Raw genomic sequence first — 21280 nt, 5'->3', positions numbered from 1 at the left:
GGTGGGCGCTGTGGAGGGGGAGGGGAGCAGAGAACGTGCGACAAGCGTGCAGCTCCGGAGGGAAAGCTGACTAGGGAATAGCCTCGGGGGGTCGCTCATTGCAGGGAGAAAAAGGCGCGAAGGAAGCCGGACGCGAGCTGCGGGCTGCGCCGCGGGGTGGTTAAATCTCGTGAGCCTTCAGCTCCCACAGCCTCGGTCGGAGCAGCGCCAGGACCCATTTCCAGCATCCTGGCTCTGCAGGTCGCGGGTGGGGGCGCGGCAGGCTGTAGGCGGCGGAGTGTGCAGCAGCCGCTTTCTCCGGCTCCCGCTGAAGCACCAACAGGAACGGAAAGCTCCAGAGGCACACACTCATCCACGCGCACCGCGCGCCCACGGAGGCAGGCAGAGGAGCCTGGAGAAGAAGAAGAAGGCTGTTTCGAGGCGCATTTCACAAACGCGACGAAGTCTTGTAAACACTGGAAACTGAATTCAACGCCCACCACCCTTCGAGCCCACCGGACTCTGCTTGCTTCCATCGCCCTTCTCGTAGTCCCCCCTCCCCCTATGGCGCTCATTATGGAACCTGTCAGTAAATGGACGCCGAATCAAGTGGTGGATTGGATGAAAGGTAAAGAGAGAGCCTAGACGGCGGGGTTTCGCCTGTTGCCGAGAGGGTGGCTTGTGGTTATCGTTTCCTTGCTACTAGTCTTTGGCTTCTAATTATTTTTTCTCGCCATACCTGTTACGTGTTTGTTATCATTCGGTAGTATGCGGAGCAAGTCCTCGCGGGTTTTCTCGGCGTTAGATTATAAGCAGAAGGCAGAGTGCAGGAGAGCGCTCTGCTCTGGGCGAAGTGTATTGCATTCGATTTTGCTTAGTTAGCCGCCCCCCCCTTTCTTTGGGCGCCCACGACAGATAGACAGGCACGTCGCAGGAAACTGAGTGGAGCCCTCCCAACATTTTAAGATTTCCTTTCTGCACTTTTTCTTATGTCTCTTATTTTACTCGAGAGCACAATATGGGACTCCCCCACTCAACAATTCTCTGCCGTTGCCGCGCCTTGTTAGGCAGTGATCTAGCAGTTAAATTGGCTGGATTATTAAAACTTTTCACGAAGGCATAGTCGAATCCTGCAAAAACTGTTCGGAAATAATGGGGATGAAAAAGAATGCAATGTTGCGTTCTAAAGACAGGGAAGAAATAATTGTGGGAATATTTGTAAGGGGTCTTACAGTTGATGGGGCGATGTAAGCAATGGGAGAACGACCAATCCCTAAAGCCAATAGGCAGAACCACATTGCACAACGATAAAATAATTCTTTAGGTGGGATGGAGGAGGAGGAGGAGGCGGACTTGGGAGATAATAGAAACCAGGTACCAGGACACAGCAGTGCCTCTTGAGGAAAGGGGCTGAAATGGCAGCATTCCAATGGCACTGTTCCTGTAGGGGAACAGTGAATCCAGTGCATGACCTAGCAAGAAACCGAAACGACTATCAACATGGTTGTGACAACCAAAAAACAATGTTCTTGAATATTGTGGGGACAGCGTTGGATTGGAAGTTTAGTGGCATCACAGATTTTGGAGGCAGGTGCTTAGTGTTAACAAAGAAGTGCTGTGTGGGATTAATTTCTCTAGGTATGTTCCTATGAACTCATGGAATATTCTGCATAATCTGTATGGCATCCATTAGAACCTTACATGGAACAATTTACTTTGCTACTGTTGAATATACCACTTGTTTTCCTTTGCAGTCAGTCATTCTGTTGATGCACTTGTAGCTTGAAAAGAAGCCAGACTGTCATTTCACTCTACTTGTGAAGCAACAACTGACTCACTGTGACTCACTTTCAGCAACTGTCCTGTTTTAACTTTTATCCCAGCTGACATTCCTCCACTTCCAATAGTGGCATAATCTTTCTTTTAACATCTATATCAGTCAGCTTTCTTTATTTTGAATCTCTAAAACTTTTCCACTAATTCCATTTTTTTCTGTTTTATTACATCAACCAGAAACTGTTCCACCAATTGCAACCAGCATGGCTTTTTAATAACTGAAGCATTGATCCCAGGCCATTGCAACCCTTATTAATGAGGGTAGTAATTGCATAGCTAATTAGCCCAAATATTTTGCTTTATTTGACATGAAATTAGGAAAGTGATTCCATTTCTTACCACTTCAATGAAACAGCTGAAATGTATATTTGTTCATGGTTAATTGTAGGCAACATTAAATACTGCTAAATTGTATCTGGCTGCTTTGTAATATTTGTAGCAAATATTAAATTAGTGGCTCAAGGCACTAGGCTAGAAACTTGGAAACCATTGGGTTGTAGTCCTACCTTAGCCATGAAACCAGTTGGATGACTGAAAGAGTCACTTTTTGTCAGCCCTAGGAAGAAGGCAGTGGCAAACTTCCAAACAAGAAAACTGCGTAGACTTGGCCTGATTGGAAACCGTGGAAGTGACTAACATAGTAGCTATGGAGAATGATGCATTTGCTTTTTTTTGGCATTTGCTTTTTTTTATTCTTTCTAATACTTGCTTTTGTGACCAGTGATTTCAGAATATCAGTAGGATTTAATACCTTTTGAATAAAATATAAAATTAATATAAAATATTAAATTTTCATAGAAAATACCATTCAAATCATGTCATTTAATTTCTAAAATAATATTCATCATTAAAAGCTAGCTGAAGCAAGCTTAACTACATCAAAAGATTATATATATATATATATATATATATATATATATATATATATATATATATATATATATATATATATACACACACACACACATACATATACACATCCACATCCACATACATATTTATATACTTGGAGATAGAGAGAAGGAGGGAGGGAGGGAGAGAGGGAGGGAGGGAGGGAGGGAGAGAAATCCTATAAGATTTGCGTATATTTAGCCTACTCAAGATGCAACAAAGAAAGGCAATTTAATTTATACTTTTGAATTGGATGTTTGGGTTAACATAATTTTGGTAAGTGCCAAAATTAAGACATTCATAATTATACCTAAAAAGGCATCTGGTTGAATATAATGAGGGTTTAACTTTTTAAAACATTTTTTCATTTCATGATTCCATTTTTCATTTTTAAAACTGCTTTCATTTTTCAAATGTTTTGTAAAAGCTTTAAACTTTAATATTTATTATATTGATTTATGTGTGGTTAAGGTCAGTTCCATCTTATGTGCTTCATAACAAGGTGCTTCTGTTTTATAGTAAAGGGAAGGATTGGAAACCAATATTTGATTATGAAATGTATTCCTGAATATTAAATTATGCCTCCAAAGTAGATGCAAGCTTCACAAAATGTGAAAGCATTTTAGACTAGAATAAAATTAAAAAATTAAATCTAGAATGAAATAAAAAAAATGATAGGGAATAGTGAGGAAGGCCACTCAGTATTTGATAGGTGCCTAAAATAGATCAGTATGAGCCTTTAATGCAGGTGTGTCAAACTCAATTTCATTGAGGGCAACATCAGGGTTGTGGTTGACCTCTGTGGGGTGGGGGATGTGGCTGTGGCTGGGTGGTCATAGCTGATTGGGTGGGCATGGCTGGGGTAGGCATGGCCAGCTCAATATTGCTCGCATCCTGTGTGTGTGTGTGTGTGTGTGTGTGTGTGTGTGTGTGTGTGTGTGTTTGCCTGTAGTGGCTGGATGGGGCTGGGGGGATCCATTTTCTCCAGTGGAGGAAGGTGAGACCAAGGTGAGTGCCAAACTCTTGTCCACCGGAGGAGCCTTGCTGTCCCTCTCAGGCCACATGAAGGACCCCTCTGATGGCAGTGTGGGCTGCCCAGAGCCCTGGGCAGTGGGGGCAAGTGCCCAACCTTGCCCTTCAGCTTCCAGGGCACTGTGATCCCACAGTCCAGCCCCGCTTTCCTGATGGGGTGCCCATCTGCACTTAACTCCTCCTTGAGGCTACTGCTGCTGTGCTTGCTCTCCTTGCCCAGGTGTGTGAAGGAGGGCAAAATGTGTGGATCAGAGGCACACTCCCTCTCCTTGTGAGAAGACCCACCTTTGTAACCAAAGCATCCTCAGCTATAGGATGGGAGACCACCAGGAGAGGAGGGGGCAAGGGGATGATGAAAGGACAGTATGGCTGCTGGTGGCCAAGTGCTAAAGCAGGGCTTCTCTCAGACCCTCCCTCCCTCACTACTGTCATAATCTTCCTTCCTTCCTTCCTTCCTTCCTTCCTTCCTTCCTTCCTTCCTTCCTTCCTTCCTTCCTTCCTTCCCACCCTCTCATCCTCATCTTCCTTCCTTCCTTCCCTCCCTCTCATTCCCATCTTCCTTCCTTCCTCCCACCCTCCCTCCCTTCCTTCCCTGCTTCTCATTCCCATCTCCTTCTTTCCTCCATGCTCAAGCAGGTATGAGGGTGAGGGAGAGGGAGAGATTGGCTGTGGTGGTGGCAGCTGTGGCTTTCCCACATTGGGGGGGGGCAGTCCTGGTGAAAGGGAAGCCTTGCGGGCTGCAAGGCCAAGCCAGCGAGCAGGGCATGATGCCACTGGTGTGGGTGCAGCACTGATCTATAACTTGGTGGTGTCCATTTGGACTGGAATGCAGTTAGCCTTTGATCTGACTCCCAGGGCTGGCCTGGAGCCATCGAGAGGCTGCCCTGCCACCTCAGCCCAGCCCCCTGGGTGTGTGCACAGGAGGTGGCGAGCATGCTGTGGCTGGTATCCTGGGTGAAATGGATATGCTCAGAATGCAGGGCTAGATGGTCCTCAGGGATGCCAGGCTCTGCGTGCTCACTGCCTACTGTGCGTGCGCCCAGGGGGTGGGATGGTGTGGCCCCTTGCTAACTCCAGGCCGGCCCCACAGATAGGTGGCAGCAGTGATAGGTGGTGATGGGCGGTGGCGATCCCCACAGCCTGGAACAGCTGATAGGTGGTATTCCGGGAGGCAGATCCAACCACCAATCAGCTGCTCTTGCTAAATTGGGCTGTGCTGAGGGCTGACCAGGCTGTTTGCTATTTGTTGCAAGAAGGCAAATTGCTGGGAGGCAGAGACCAAAGGGTGGGGGCCAGTGGGTGGGCAGGGCTTCGGGAACATTCACTGTATAAAGACACACAGACATTTCCACCCACTTTTTTTGGGGGGGGGAAGTGCGTCTTACACACCAAAAAATACGGTAAGCTAAATTTCTCTTGTATGAATCTGTAGAGAAAGAATAAATGAAATTTATGCCATGTTTCCTATGCATTTTCTTATAGAATGCAAGAGTTCTAATTTTTTAAGTCTCTGCTGTAAGTTTTACATTGTTTGACAGTAATAACAATGTTTTCTTCCTAGTAGCAATGCTTCACTCCCATAGTGAATTTTGGACTTATTCCAGGTGAATGGCATTGTAACTAAAGTTTCCTTTCTGAAACATTTCAGTCAAGAGTATTTCCCTGACAATAAATCTTATTCTACTAAACTATTCTAGTTTCTGTTTTAGTAAATCATTTGGCTGGATATAATGAAAGAATGAATGAAAGTGTTTCCATCCTGTAAACCTATTCATTAGAAATGTTATTGCTGGCTTCAAATCTAAGTCTGGATATACCATTGATTTATTTATTTATTTGTTTAAATTTCTATACCGCCCTTCTCCAAATAGGACTCAGGGCGGTGCACAGCCTAAGTAAAAACAAAGCATACAAAATTTAAAAAACAGTATTAAAATAATTAGATATTCTGGCCGTAAATTAAAACAACCCAATTTAAAACCAATTTAAAATTTAGCTCAAGCCAGCCCAGCTAGTTGAAATAAATAAGTTTTCAGGGCCCGACGAAAAATCCGGAGGTCTGTTATTATACGTAACTCCGGGGGAAGGTTATTCCAGAGGGTGGGCGCCGTCACAGAGAAGGCTCTCCCCCTGGGGGTCGCCAGCCGACATTGTCTGGCCGACGGCACCCTGAGGAGGCCCACTCTGTGCGAGCGTACTGGCCGGTGGGAGGCTATTGGTGGCAGTAGGCGGTCTCGTAAGTACCCCGGCCCTAAGCCATGGAGCGCTTTAAAGGTGGTCACCAACACCTTGAAGCGCACCCGGAAGACCACCGGGAGCCAGTGCAGCTCGCGCAGGAGAGGTGTCACATGGGAGCGCCTCGTTGCCCCCATAATCCCCCGCGCGGCCGCATTCTGGACCAGCTGGAGCCTCCGGGTGCACCCCAGGGGGAGCCCCATGTAGAGAGCGTTGCAGTAGTCCAGGCGGGAAGTGACTAGTGCCTGAGTGACTGTGCGTAGAGAGTCCCGATCTAGAAAGGGGCGCAACTGGCGTATCAGGCGAACCTGATAAAAAGCCCCCCTGGCCACGGCCGTCAAATGGTCTTCTAAAGACAGCCGTGCATCCAGGAGGACGCCCAAGTTGCGAGCCCTCTCCGTGGGGGCGAGTGATTCGCCCCCAATAGCCAACGATGGCGTCAGCTGGCTATATCGGGACGCTGGAAGCCACAGCCACTCGGTCTTGGAGGGGTTGAGTCGGAGCCTGTTTCTCCCCATCCAGGCCCGCACGGCCTCCAGGCACTGGGACATCACTTCAAGGGCATCGTTGGGGTGGCCTGAGGTGGAGATGTACAGCTGGGTGTCATCAGCGTACTGATGGAACTCCACCCCGAAGCCACGGATGATCTCACCCAGCGGCTTTACATAAATGTTGAACAGAAGGGGCGAGAGGACCGACCCTTGTGGCACCCCACAAGCAAGGTGCCTCGGGGTCGACCGCTGCCCCCCCGTCAACACAGATTGCGACCGGTCAGAGAGGTAGGAGGAGAACCACCGCAGAACGGTGCCCCCCACCCCCAACCCCGCCAACCGGTGCAACATGATACCATGGTCGATGGTATCAAAAGCCGCTGAGAGGTCTAACAGGACCAGGATAGAGGAGCAACCCCTATCCCGAGCCCTCCAGAGATCATCCACCAACGCGACCAATGCCGTTTCCATGCTGTGCCCAGGTCGGAAGCCGGACTGGAGCGGGTCTAGATAGACAGTTTCATCCAGGTACCGGGGAAGCTGTTGTGCTACCACACTCTCAACAACCTTCGCAACAAAGCGAAGGTTGGAGACTGGACGATAGTTAGCCAAAACAGCCGGATCCAGAGAGGGCTTCTTGAGGAGGGGCCTCACAACCGCTTCTTTCAAAGCGGCCGGCAGGACCCCCTCACTCAAAGAAGCGTTAACAATCTTCTGGAGCCAGCCTCGTGTCACCTCCCGGGAAGCCAGTACCAACCAGGAGGGACACGGGTCCAATAAACATGTGGTCGCATTCAGCCGTCCCAGGACCCTGTCCATGTCCTCGGGAGCCACAGGATCGAACTCCCCCCAGATAACACTCTCAAGACCTGCCTCAGTCATCCCATCCGGACATACCCAATCAGAGGCCAGCCCTTCCCGAATCTGAGCGATTTTGTCATACAGATACTGCACAAAGTCCTCAGCTCGGCCCTGCAAGGGGTCATCCCGCACTTCCAGATGGAGGAGGGAGCGGGTCACCCTAAACAGGGCGGCCGGGCGATTATCTGATGACGCGATAAGAGCGGCAAAATAGCTAGGTTTTGCCGCTTTTATTGCCACTAGGTAGGTCTTAATATGAGACCTCACCAGTGTTCGGTCGGATTTGGAGCGGCTGGTCCTCCAACTACTCTCCAGGCGTCTTTTCCGGCGCTTCATCTCCCTAAGCTCCTCGGAGAACCAAGGAGCTAGGTGAGTTCAGTGCCGGGTCAGAGGCCGCAAAGGCACGACACGGTCCAAGGCCCCGGCAGCCGCACTATCCCAGGCGGCCACCAGGTCCTCAGCCGAGTCGTGAGCCAGAGTCTCAGGAAATGGCCCAAGCTCCATCTGGAACCTATCAGGGTCCATCAGGCGCCTGGGGCGGAACCACCTGGTCGGTCCCACCTCCCTGCGGCGGGGTGCAGCGGTTAGAAAGTCCAGTCGAAGGAGCGAGTGGTCAGACCATGACAAGGGTTCGATGACTATATCCCCTGTATCAAGGCCACTCGACCACTGACCAGAGACAAAAACTAAGTCCAGAGTGTGTCCACCCATGTGAGTGGGGTCATGAATTAACTGAGTAAGGTCCATGGCCGTCATGGAAGCCATGAACTCCCGAGCCACCTCAGACGTTTTGCCGACAGATGGCAGGTTGAAATCCCCCATGACTAGAAGTCTGGGGGTACCAACCGCCACCTCAGCTATGACGTTGAGCAGCTCAAGCAGGGCCGTTGCCACGCGGCAGGGAGCCAGGTACGTGATCAACAAGCCCATCTGTACTCCATGACCCCATCTCACAAAAAGGGACTCACATCCGCCTATCTGTGGAACAGTGGTCTCCCTCGGATCAAGACTTTCCTTTATAATAACCGCCACCCCCCCACCCCTGCCCTGAGCTCTCGGCTGATGGAATGCTCGGAAACCTGGTGGGCACATATCCACGAGGGGAACCCTCCCTCATGGCCCAACCAGGTCTCCGTAATACCTGCCAGGTCCGCTCCCCCCTCCTGAATAAGATCGCAAATGAGGGGGGCTTTATTTACCACGGACCTGGCATTGCACGACAGCAGCCGAAGGCTCGGGCCCTGAGAGTCTGAACAGCCTGGGATACGAGAAGGGCTATGGGGACCGGGGCGCGCCACCGCTCGAAGATAGCGAGTGCGCGCCCCCACCACATGATGCGGCCCCCTGCTCCCGCCATATCTGCCCCTCCCACTCAACACATTGATAGAAAAGCCCTCGACAGAATGGACTCTAATGTCCCCCTTACCCCCGGAATCTGCACCCTCCGTGGCCCCACTAACAGTTGGGCCGGACCCCTCCCCCCGTGGGTTAACCCCCAAACCCACACAACCCTCCCACCCCTTAAAATCCCTTAAAAATCTATCAAAAAGTTTCCCTAAAAAACCCCTCAATCCCCTTTTTGCAGCATGCCACCTCTCGGGGTGCCAAAGCCCGTCATAAAGGTAGGCCCTTGATAAAGTAGAGGGCCACACCTGCGAGAGGGGGGAGTCTCGCAGAATAAGAAGTTCTGTTGGTGAATACATCTAATCAATCAGTTAATTAATTAAGCTGGGGGAAGTCCACGGCCTGGGGGTAATCCAGATAGTCCAAGGTCTGGGGAGGGACATTCAATCAATTCCAAGTCAATAAATTCAATAAATCCAATAAATCCCACTGCTCTCTCACAGCAGTGGATGGAGTCTTAAGCCACTTTGAGGCCAGATGTTAACACCAGCTGCCCTCTCACGAAAGCTGGGAAGGGCCAAAAACCGCAGTCATCGTCCGGCTCCATAAAAGGCTTGAAATCTGAGATACCTCACTCACGAATCAGGAGGCAAATCAGGGGGCTGTAGATGTCCATGGGAGGCAAATATCATCCTATTGTTCAGAGGAACCTCCAGATAATAAGTGGCCTCACAGAGGCTAACAGACCACGCGGGGCATAAGAGCTTGGCCTCAGGTCTTTTCCAACCGTCAGAACCAGCAATGTTTTTAGCTCGCCCCCATCCACATAAGGGAGGGGGGGGAAACCTCTGGGAGAGCCAGGAAGAGGCCCCCTCCAAGTAAGCCTCCCATCTAAGTTGTAATAGCAGTTCCAAAGAAACTGACATTAATAGTATATTGTGGTCAGAGGCTCCTCGCGCTCCCGAGCAAGTTCCTCCTCCTTTTCGCCCCCTCTGGTGCCATCCCTCACAGCCGCTTGTCCCAGTATTGTAGCAAGTGCCAGTCTGACGATCCCAGCTCTCGAAAAAATCTCCATCCATCGCTGGGAAGCCCCTGCCGTCCCCTCGGAGCTCCGGGGAGAAACTGCATCGCCGACGCCGCCACCGCCCACTCCACCGGTCCGGCAGCTGCGGGGAGACGCCGAAGCCGCTCTCCCTGCTCGTAAAACTGCAGCGCAGCCGCCTCCGTCTCCTCCCGGCCATCGCGTTCTGGAAAGCTGCCAGCTCTCAAAAAGACAGCATCCGATTGGTGGGAAGCTCCCCTCGCCAGACATGGGGCAAAATTAGCTGGTCCGGCCCCCGAAAACCCCCAAAAGCCGGGGAATCTCCCCCAGGTATCACCGCCGCTCAGCAGGGAGCGGCCATCTTGGACATGCGCAAGAGGATAATGATATTGGACAATTATTCTCTCATGCTATACATTTTTGTAATTTCTTGACTCTTTGGTTGTGTAATATTCATTAGGTTGAAATGGGTAATCTTAAACACTTTTTACATAACTAAATTAATTCGTTTTCAGAACATCAAGTTTCATTACACAAAATGAAACAGCTTGGTTTCTAATAAAGACTGTGTGCAGAAAACATTTTAAGCACAGCTTAGTTAGTATTTTAAGTTATTTATATACTATTAAAACTCTCATGTTTGTTTGATAAACTTCAACCTAACCCCAGCACCACCATAGTTACTGGACGAAATGACATGGCTTTATGTATACATTAGATAGCATGAGAAACTAAAATTCTGAACCAAGATTTTGAATCGCTGCCTTTTGAAATCATCTCTCCAGGAAGGACAAAGCTGTTGTAAAGTTATACCTTTAGATAAAGTTAAAATTGATTGGCACAAAAATCGTGTGGTTAATAGTCCTGGAATTAATGGAAAGTCCCTCTAAAATCAAATAAACTGAATCTGTTTAGTTCATAGTGTATATTAAGAATAATCAGATTCATCATTCAACAAACTGAAGATACATTCAAGTTACAGCTTGACAATCTTTCATATCAAGAAAATCCCGGAACGGATCTAAGTACAGATTAATGATTTTGAGGATAGGTTTATCTATCTAATGTATTCAATGCTTTCTGTACTTTAAGAATTGGCAAATATTAGTTCATATGTGTATCTAATCTCAGTGATCTAATAGCTTTATCTAAATAAGAAGGAAAACATTTCAATTGTTTCACTTCAAACAAGAGCATCCTTGTTTTTCTGCTGCAAATCATCTAGTACTAATAAAGTCCTGAATTTTTTTTAACTCCTGTATTAATTCCTGCTCCCTGAAACCTTCAGAAAAGTTTGTTTTGCATTGCAAGCTCCTATTAACTATTGATTACATCTTATATATAAAGTATATAACTGCATTTCTTAGTGTGTGTATGAGTTTAACCTCCAGCGTTTTCACTAATCAAACTAGCCTGCTATGTTCAATTTGGTTTTCATTAGCCACTATGACCCAGATTTGTACCAGGAAAGAAGATTAATTTTTCTTTATTCTATTATGTGACATGGAAGCTGCAGAAAGGAAGTATAGTCACCAAAATTTGTATCCCAAACAGTCTAATTATGAAAATGTCAACTATATTGAGCAGTATTCATAAATATAATGATACTAGTTAGATATACTGTTCATCTTAATATTCTGATCTTATGTTCTTCAGTACTGAGTTCACGAAAAACGTACACTATAATTGCCATACATATTTCACATGAAGCAATTAGAAAATCTTGATTAATAGCTAAAGTTATGTTTTGAAATTCATAAAAGCAGATTTTAGGTTTATATTTTACTAGAACTGCAAATAGTTTTTTTTAATGTTACAAAGATTTCTGAAATGTGTCAGTAAATGAAATAATGCTAAAACATGATCTTTAGAGCCAAAATGAATTTTATTTCATATAAACATTGAAATTGATTTGTGAACCACATTTTGTACTACATGTGGTTCCCTTTGTACTAATTGTGGTTTGCCATTATGTCTGGATTTGTATATTTGAGAGATTTTGAAGAAGCTCAAAATTGTAAAATATACTGAGACACGAGTGAATTTTTGATCATTAACTGATCACTAAACAGATGGAAAATGGAAGCAGAGAACCAGTTTTAAATTGCCATTTGTCTTTGCAGGTTCTTAAGTAATTTTGTATTGAAATTTGTTTTCCAATTTCCTGAAAGTTTTCTTTCCAGGAAAACAAGTTTTTTAAATCAATCTTATTGTTTGAGTTTTTAAGAAATTTACTGGATTTTATTTTTATATTGCTTTCCAACTTAATTTCAAAGCAGTAGAGGGAACCAATGTTTTTTATTGTTACACATTTTTCTGTCATCATCTCTGTTTTAATTTTGGTTGAAGCATTTCTGTTGGAATTCAAGAAATGTCCAATTTGATTCTGCTACAATTTGGCTTTTAAGTAAATTTTTAAAAGGTTTCTTTTTTTCTCACAATTAAATTCTGGAATTATTTCCCTACTGTATCTTTTGATTGCATAATAGTCCATTTCATCCTCTTAAAAGTGATTATATTTTCTACACAAAATTTTAATATTATCTTCTCCCACATTTCTACCTGTCCAATTTAGTCGAGCAGGTTGGGCATGCTACAGTCCAGGGAATTTTGGCTGAAGGGTACTTGGAGGCATATGGCAGAGAAATATGTATGCCCTCTGCAACATTCTCTTTCCAGAGATCAGTATGGGCATAATCATGTTGGCCTTTCGTAAGACCTTGAAGACCTGGTTACATGTCCAGGCTTGAGGCCCTGTGAGTTAAAGTCCCCATTTCCTGGTTATATTGAGAGTTATGATTTTTCTTGGCTACTATATATTATTTTTCTTCTGTTCAGTTGTGTCTAGTTCTCGGAGATTGCATCTAGTAGTCCCTGAAGTTCTCCGAAGGGAAGAAAGGCAGTCAGTCTGGGGAAGACTCTCTCTATGCAGCATGGACCGAGTCTGGTGAATTTGCATAACTCCGCCCTCCTGCCCCAGTGTTTTGACTCGGTCTATGCTGGATAGACGTGTCTTCCAGTTTAGCCAGTCCTAACTGAGTTTTTTCTTCCTAATTTGACTGCTTTTTCCATTGAACTTAGCTGGTTTTTTTCTAATTTGAGGCTTTCTGCTTCCAACGCTAGCCGGGGAGCCGGCTTGGAACTGTCGGCTGACAGTTCCTTCATCAGCAAGGATTTTGGCCTTTATCAGCCTTCCGATCACTTCAGAAATCCCACGCTGCATTTTAATGGCTGTCGCCTAGCAGCTCGCTTCATTGGCTGGAGCCTTTGCTCGCCGTTTGCATAATAGCCTTGAGCTAGCGATCGTTGAGCCTCCCCCAGGGTGCCTCTGGAGTCTCAGGAGCGGCGTTTTCCACCAGATCGAGCTTGGGGCGCAAATTAAACACTGAGTGCATTCGCCATTAATTGGAGTGCTTTTCTACCACGGTGGCCATTTTGAATTGCCTTTTTTTGCGCTATTGATATGGTGGATAAGCATAAGCGCAAGGGCCCTTCCTCAGCCTCCTCAGGCCGCAGCTCCCATCAGCGCGATCCTTTGGAGGGCCCCTCTCACCATATGCCTGCATATGTGCCACAGCCACAAATGCAAATAGGGCCAGCTCCTGGCCCACCTCCAATGGCACAACCAAGACCATTTTTAGGTCCACAACAAGCACAGCAAATACCACAGGCATTTCTGCCAGCACAGCCAGCATATCAAATGCAGGCTCCTTACTAGGCATTTTCTGTCTCTCCACTAACTGGTGAGTCAAAACTAAAAATGTCAGGACACAATTACAAAGCCTGGGTCAGTGAGATTACACTATTGCTTCTTAGAGAAGGCACTCACTGTATGGTTTTTAACCCTCCTGCACAACCTTGGACTTATGCAATAAGAGATTTAGAGATAAGGGCTCACACAACATTATTGATGTCCATGGAAACTGAACTGCAGGTCACTTTTCCACCAAACACAACAGCCCGACAAATTTGGGCTGAATTGGAAAATTGCTACAAATTCAATTGTCTCAATTGAATCTTCATGTTTACTCATGTCTGAACTCCACGGTTCGAGATTGAAACCTGGTGAACAAATTGGAGGACATTTGACCAAACTGAAAGGTCTGAGAACAGAATTGAGAGAAAGAGGCCATAACATTGAAGATATTCAAATGATCAGCATCATTATTAACTCTTTGAATTATGAATGGAAAGATGCTGTTACAAAAATTAACCATCCTCTGTTACCAGATGTCAGGGCATTGATTAATCCCATATTTGGCTCTGGGACAAATCACCCTGATTTAATTAGAGGATGGATCGTGGCTCCTCCAAGTTGCAATATTCTGAAAAGAAACACGAAGAAAAGTTCTCTAATAAAACTCATTTATTTGTTATAAAGAAAATAAAACACCTCACTAACTAAGAAAAGTAATTGTTACATTTTGGCAAGCGAGGTCTCCTGCCGTCCAGCCGGACCTCTGGCAAGAGAACAAAGGAAAGAAGTGTGTGAAGGAATGTGGGTGGATGGACATGCGTAGTAGCTTTTGATAACAATTCTTGGCAAGGTACGGAAAGTCTGATAGTCCAGAAATGATGAGCTCAGCTGGTAAATAAAATAACGCAGTGACAACGCTGCTGCTTCATAGTACAGTCGCAGGTTTGGAAGTTTAAGACCACCCCTTTCACGAACATCTTGCACAATTTTCAATTTCACTCTTGGCTTTTTCTCATTCCAAACAAACTTATTCACTCCTTTTTGCCATTCCATCAACTGTTTATCACTTTTAAGCACCGGAATCATTTGAAACAAAAATAAAAATCTAGGTAGAACATTCATTTTAACTGCTGCTATTCTTCCAAGTAAAGACAGCTGCAGTTTTTTCCAAGTGTCCATATCCTTTTGTACATTTCGCCACAACACCTCATAATTGTCTTGGAACAGTTTTATATTTGAATCTGCAACTTGAACTCCTAGATATTTCACCTTTGATACTATTTCAAAGCCTGCCTTCCTTTCAAGTTCTTTCTTTTGATCAACTGTCATGTTTTTAACTATCATCTTGGTTTTTTTCTGATTCAGTCTAAATCCTGATACCATACTATATTCTTCTATAATGTCTTTCATCTGAATTATTGATTTCATCGGCCGTGTTAGGGTAACAACCAAATCATCTGCAAATGCCCTTGTTCTGTAGTCCTCTTGCCTTATAACTATTCCATTCAAAGTACTAGAGTCCCGTATTGTATTCAACAAGACTTCTAGAGTTAGAATAAACAACAACGGGGATAACGGACAACCTTGTCTTGTGCCTTTTTCTATACTGAAATTTGTAGTTAAGCTTCCATTAATGATAATTTGTGCCGTTTGCTCTTGATAAATTGCTGAAACCGCCCGCACAAACTGCTCCCCAAAGTCCATCTTTCTTAAAGTCTTTAATAGAAAGTTCCAGTTCACTCGATCAAAGGCCTTCTCCGCATCCAGAAACACCAGCACTGCAGAGATCTGTTTATTCTTCTCAAGATATTCCAATAAATCTATAATTTGCCTCACATTGTCCTTCATGTATCTGCCTTCTATAAATCCTGCTTGATCATGATGAATCACCTCTTGAATAACTGGCATTTAATCTGTTGGCTAATACTTTTGCAAAAATTTTATAATCCGTATTCAGGAGAGATATTGGTCTAAAATTCTCCGGTTTTGTAGAACCTGCTTCCTCTTTCGGTATCAAAGAAACAAAAGCTGCTTTCCATGAAGGGGGTATTTTGCCCCCTTGTTGTATGCTACAAAATAAGTCTTTAAGATATTCAATCATTTCTACTAGTAAAGTTTTATAACACACTGCAGTTAAGCCATCCGTTCCTGGAGCTTTAGCTGTTTTGAGTTGTTTAATATCAGCCATAATCTCCTCAACTGTTATTGGTAAACTCGTTCTTTCCTTTTGATCACTAGAAATTTTCATAACTCTCCTTTCATCTAGATATTTATTTATAAGTTGATTCTGTATATCATCTTTGGCATACAATTTAGTATAATAATCCAAGAAGGCTTCTTTAATTAGTCTTTGTTGAAAAACTTCCTTCCCTCCATACTCAATACTACCAATAGTCCGAGTACTCTGTTATTTCCTCAGTGTGTAAGCTAACCACCTGCCCGGCTTATTAGCATTGCAAAATGTATTATGTTTCGCAAATTGTAAATTAGTTGCTGCTTGTTCCGCTGTAAGCATTTGAAATTGGTCTTTCAAAAGTTTTATAATTCCTTGTAATATTTCATCTGTTGGATTTTTTATAAGCATCTGTTCTTTTTTCTTTATCTCTCCTTCCAATTCTAATCTTTTTCTTTGTTTATTTGACTTATGTTTAGAGTTCATATAAATCAGTACCCCCCGCATATACGCCTTACTGGCATCCCAAACAATTTCAATAGGGGTACCCTTATTCAAGTTCATTTCAAAAAATTCCTTCATTTGTTTTTTAAGTTCATTTACATTCTTTTCATATCTAAACAAGTTTTCATTTACTCTCCATGATCTTCTCTCATTCTTTCCCATTTCTATTTCTATCCATACCGGGCTATGGTCAGTTAAAGTCCTCGGAAATATCTTTGTTTTCTTTGTTTTTAAAAATAAATCAGCCGTAAGTAGAATAAAATCAATCCTAGAGAAGGATCTATGTCTATCTGAAAAAAAAGTAAAGTCCAATTCTTTTGGGTTATGCATTCTCCATATATCTTTCAATTCCAAATCTTCTTTCATATCAAAAAAGATCTGTGGTAATTTAACACATGACTTTGCCAAACTCTTTTTATCTTTTTTGGGCTCTATTACTCCATTCCAATCTCCCATAAGTAAAATAGATCTGAAGCCCCACTGTAATATTTTAGAATACAATATTTTATAAAAAAATTCTTGTTGCTGAGTAGGCGCATAAATTCCAAACACCAAAATTGGACCATTGTCTGTAGAGAGTTCAATTGCTATATATCTTCCACAGTCACCTGCTTCTAAAATTTTTGCTGGCAGTCTTTTATTTATATAAATCACTACACTATTCTTTTTCTCCGAATTTGAGGCTATAAACTGTGCTCCTAATCTAGAAATTATCAAATATTTTTGATCTTGTGTTCTAATATGAGTTTCTTGTAAGCAAATAACATCATTATTAAATTGTCTCAAATAATGAAATATCTTCCTTCTTTTCTGTGGTGAGTTCAGTCCGTTCACATTCCAAGATAAAAACTTAATTGTCATTTGTAGTCTCCTGAAGCATTAAGAGCATTTGCTGAAGTTTCTGTTCCAGGCTAGTAGTCTTCGCTTTAGCTCCTCCCATAGCTTCGGATTTTTGTGCTTTACCATTGACTCCCTGCTTATCTTGTGGTGGCTTAGACCTCTGCTGTTGTTGTTTCTCTAGAATTTGTTTATAAGCTGCTCGAATTATACGCTGGTCTTTAGCATTGTGCAACATCAAATCGAGATCCACTGCCACTTCTCTTGTATTTTTAGGTGGTCCACCTATAGCCTCTAGAGGAAGATCCAGCAACGGTGCATCTAAAAATCCCCCTGTTGCTTCTTGAGTTTCCATTGCCTCCACCTCCATCTGTTTCCGCTGCTCTTCAAGCTCTTGTTCAAATTGCTTCTCTTTCTCACCCTCCACTATACCTAACCACATCTTTAGGCATTTGCCTTTGCCTTGCCACCCAAGAATTCACTCTATAGACCTTGTCAATCTTGAACAAAATATCCTCAGGGTCAACCTTTAGCATCACAGCCAGAGCATCAACACAAACCCTTCTCAAATCCTCTCTATTGTTCTCTTTTATTCCTCTCAGTCTTACAGCAAACTCCATGAATCTAAATTGCATCATTGTCACTTCATTTTCAATCCTTTGCATTTTATTATCAACATTGGAAATTTTATAATCAGCTTCCTTCATTTTAGATTCTACTTCTTCCACTTTTTTATCAATCTGAACAACTGCTTCTGACAAGCCAGTCACAACTGTCAGTATGTCACGCTTCATCTTGTCATACTTTTCTTGAACCACCTCCTTAATTTCCTGTTGAGATTTTTCAAATTTCTGGTCCAAAACTTCATTTTGATTCAACAGAGCTGCAGCAATAAATTCCTTCAAATCTTTAAAACCAGTCTCCTGTGCTTGGCTTTGAGTCTGCAAACTTAAGGGCTGCTCTTGTGGCTTGTGAGTGGGGGAACCCCCCCCCTGCAGCTTTGGCTGGCTTTGTCTGCTTTGAAGCCATTCTACCACGCAGACTGAATCTTTCTAAGAAGGAAGTCCTCCCTCCCTTTTCACCACAGAATCCTTTCAGAAATTTCCCCAGCTTTAGTCAAATCTCAAGGGAGAAGGAACAGATCAAAATCACTTTAAAAAGAACTTTTCCCTTTTCTTCTAGCCAGCGCTGTTACTTTTAGTTACTTTGTAGCGTATTAAACACTCAGGCAAATCCACTTTCTCTTTCAGCTTTCCCTATCGCTGACCCAGACACCATTTTAGCAAACTTTTACTTTCTCAGTTCTTAAGCTCATCACAGGGCTAATAAAAATACTTGCAGTTTGAATTTCAAGTCCAGATTCCACCCTGTTTATTTTTTGGTAATTCGCTTGGCTTTTGCTAGTTACGTTGGTCGCGTCGTCTGGCTCTGCTAAATGCAGAGTTGTCCCCGGAGTCTGGAGCCATGGCGAGCTGGAAAGGGAGCCTCACCCTGCTTCCTCCCCAGAAGCAAAAAAGACAGTCTGGGGACTTTGTAGGGGGCTCTACCTTGTCTTGCCGGCTCTCCTCCCGATTCTTCAAGATCGTGGAGTTTTTCAAACTGCCTCTCAGCTGTAGAAGTGGCTCTTTACGAGCGGCGGGGCTGGCGTTCTTGAAGAGACCGTCTAGCGACGACGACGGTGCCAACCAGAAGCCGTCTGTCAATGTTCTTGAACAAATCTTCGTGTTCTTCACCCTAGATAATAAATCATTAGTAATTAATATAAAATCAATCCTTGAAAAAGATTGGTGGCTATCCGAGAAAAAAGTAAAATCTTTTTCTTCTGGGTTTCTTTCATGCCAAATATCCCTCAACTCCCAGTCGTCCATCATCTCCCAGAATGGTTTGGGCAATTTTGCTCTTGTTAAAACATTTTGTTTAGGTCCCTTCTTATCTTCCGGTTGGCTCCGCTGACTTCGCTGACGCTCCTCCGTGGGCGCCCAATCCCTGGTACCGTAAAAGCCCCAGAACAGCCGAAAAACAGCTGTCTGGGATTTGGAAACCCTCTCCCCAGGCAAAGGGGAGAGAGAAGAGCCGACAGGCGGAGGTAGAGCACCCCAAGCACCCTAGGAGAAATCTGGGGGCGCGAAGGGCAAGGGCTCCCTAGAAGTCTGTCAATCTGCTCCGGACCTGGGAAGACTCCACTATTTAGCAGAGCTAGAAGCTGCGACCATCTCTGCCGATAACAAGTGAGGGGATTCTTAACATATTTAATTGCTGCAGGCAGAACAAGCCAGGAGAAGTCAGACTGCAAGTATTTACGCTTAACTCCACTGTTTATAGCCTCCTTCGGAAGTAACAAGTTAGCAATTTGCAACAAAATGGCGATTGAAGCTTGAAAGGGAAGGGTGGAGAAAGTAAAAGTTACAGAAAGTTTCATTTCACTAGTAGCCTCTTGCCTGGAAAGAACTGTTGTGTTGAGAGAAGGAGGATTTTAAACGTTAATTTATGATTGGGAAAATTCTTTGACTTTGATGAACTTTTCTTTTTGGCTTCTGATTAAAATATAACGATTAATTTAAACTGAAAATGGCCTCAAAATCTGTAAAGACTGTACCTATTAAAGGAACTGGGAGCGCTGGAAGCTCCCCAGCTCATACTCCTATATTGCAAACCTCTGCCCCTCCAACAGACCCACAGACTTTAACGTTTGAGATGATACAAGAAGCCCTACAAGCCACACAAAATAAAATTGCTACTGTGATTAATGAAAAAATTAATGAAACTAATGAAAAAATACAGGCTGTTTCAGATGAGATTTTAATTCGGAATCGGCAAATCAGAGAAGATATATTATTGGCATTTAAATGTTTGGCAGGTGATATTGAAATGGTGGATGATAAAGTTGAAGAAATTAAGCAATCTACGGAAATTTTGGACAATAAATTGGAAGAGACTCACAGCAGACTTGAGAGAGCTGAAGTTGATGTAACGATGTTACAGTATAGAGAAATGGAATTTGCTTTACGATTCAGAGGGGTGAAGGAGAATAAACAAGAGAATTTGAAAGAAATGATGTCAGAGGCATTGGCACAGTTGCTGGGGGAGACGAAAACGGAGCTGGGCTGGCAGATTGATAAGGCATATCGTGTTGGGTGGCCAGATAGAAACACTTACCAAGAGACACTGTAATATATTTTACTACAAGGAGAGTACGCAATGAAATTTTACAGGCTACTTTTAAAAACAAGCTTCAGGTTGAAGGCCAGGAGGTGATGACAATGAAAGAAATCCCCCCCAAGATGTTGAGAGCTAGAAGAGAGTATGCTTTTCTGGGGGATGAGTTGAAAAAACGCCAATTACAGTACAGATGGGAGGTGCCAGCCGGTTTAGTGGTGACATATTCTGGAGAGAGATATCGACTTAATACAATATGGAAAGCAAGATATTTTTACATTAATGTATTAAAGGCTGGGACACCCAAATCACCAGAAGGAAAAAGAAAGAAGGAAGTAATGGAAGGAGAGAGAGAAGAGCTACTGATAGTAGTTCAGGGGGGAGTTTTGACTGGTCAAGAAGAACCACTACAAATTCAGATGGCTGTTCAAGATGTGGAGTTAATTGATATATTTGAAGAACCAAAGGATTAAAGACAGACCAGAGCAGCAACAACTAAGCGTAAGAAAGAATTAAGACAGCAACAGCAACAACAACAACAACAACAACAACTGCAGATAGCAACCCAAGAAACTACCAAATCAGAAGCTGTGGGAGGAACAAGACCTAAAGGTCAAATGAGGCAAAATCATCAGAAATTGCTCCAGACGCTTCAGAGGCCCAGAGATGGGAACTAGATTTTTGACCTGGAATGTCAATGGTTTGAATTCTCCACAGAAGAGAAGGAAAATATTTCACTATCTTAAACAATTTAAGAATGAAGTAATTTGTTTACAAGAGACTCATATTAGGATACAAGATCAAAAATATTTGACAAATGCAATATTAGGTACACGTTATGTTGCAGAAGCATCAGAGAAGAAAAATGGTATAGTTATATATGTGAAAAGAGACTTAATTGCAAAATTAGTTGAAGCGGATAATCAAGGAAGATTTTTAGCGATTGAACTTTTAATAAAAGGAGAAAAAACACTTGTAATTGGAGTATATGCCCCGAACCAACAACAAGAAAAATTTTATAACTTACAACACTCAAAGTTGACACAATGGAGATATAAAACTTGTATCCTATTGGGGGATTGGAATGGTGTTTTGGACGTAAAAAAAGATAAAAATAAACATTATATGAAAGTCCCAGGCTGGATATCTACATTAGAGGCAGCAATACATCCTAATATATCAGCCACCCAAAAAATAATACG

General features: G+C 43.7%; 1 protein-coding gene across 1 annotated transcript in view; it reads left to right on the top strand.

Moving 5' to 3' along the window:
* The first annotated feature begins 219 nt into the window (after positions 1–219).
* CNKSR2 (connector enhancer of kinase suppressor of Ras 2) overlaps positions 220–21280 on the top strand; it is a 418082-nt gene continuing 397021 nt past the window's right edge. Inside the window, exon 1 of the mRNA XM_070944037.1 lies at positions 220–607. Coding sequence (XP_070800138.1) covers positions 544–607 — 64 coding nt within the window. The 5' untranslated portion in view covers positions 220–543. The remainder of the gene's footprint in view (positions 608–21280) is intronic.

Source organism: Pituophis catenifer, unplaced genomic scaffold (genome assembly GCF_029215685.1).
Source record: "Pituophis catenifer annectens isolate HBS135680 unplaced genomic scaffold, rPitCat1.0.hap2 SCAF_4, whole genome shotgun sequence".
Taxonomy (NCBI): domain Eukaryota; kingdom Metazoa; phylum Chordata; class Lepidosauria; order Squamata; family Colubridae; genus Pituophis; species Pituophis catenifer.
This window is presented reverse-complemented; position numbering and strand designations above follow the sequence as displayed.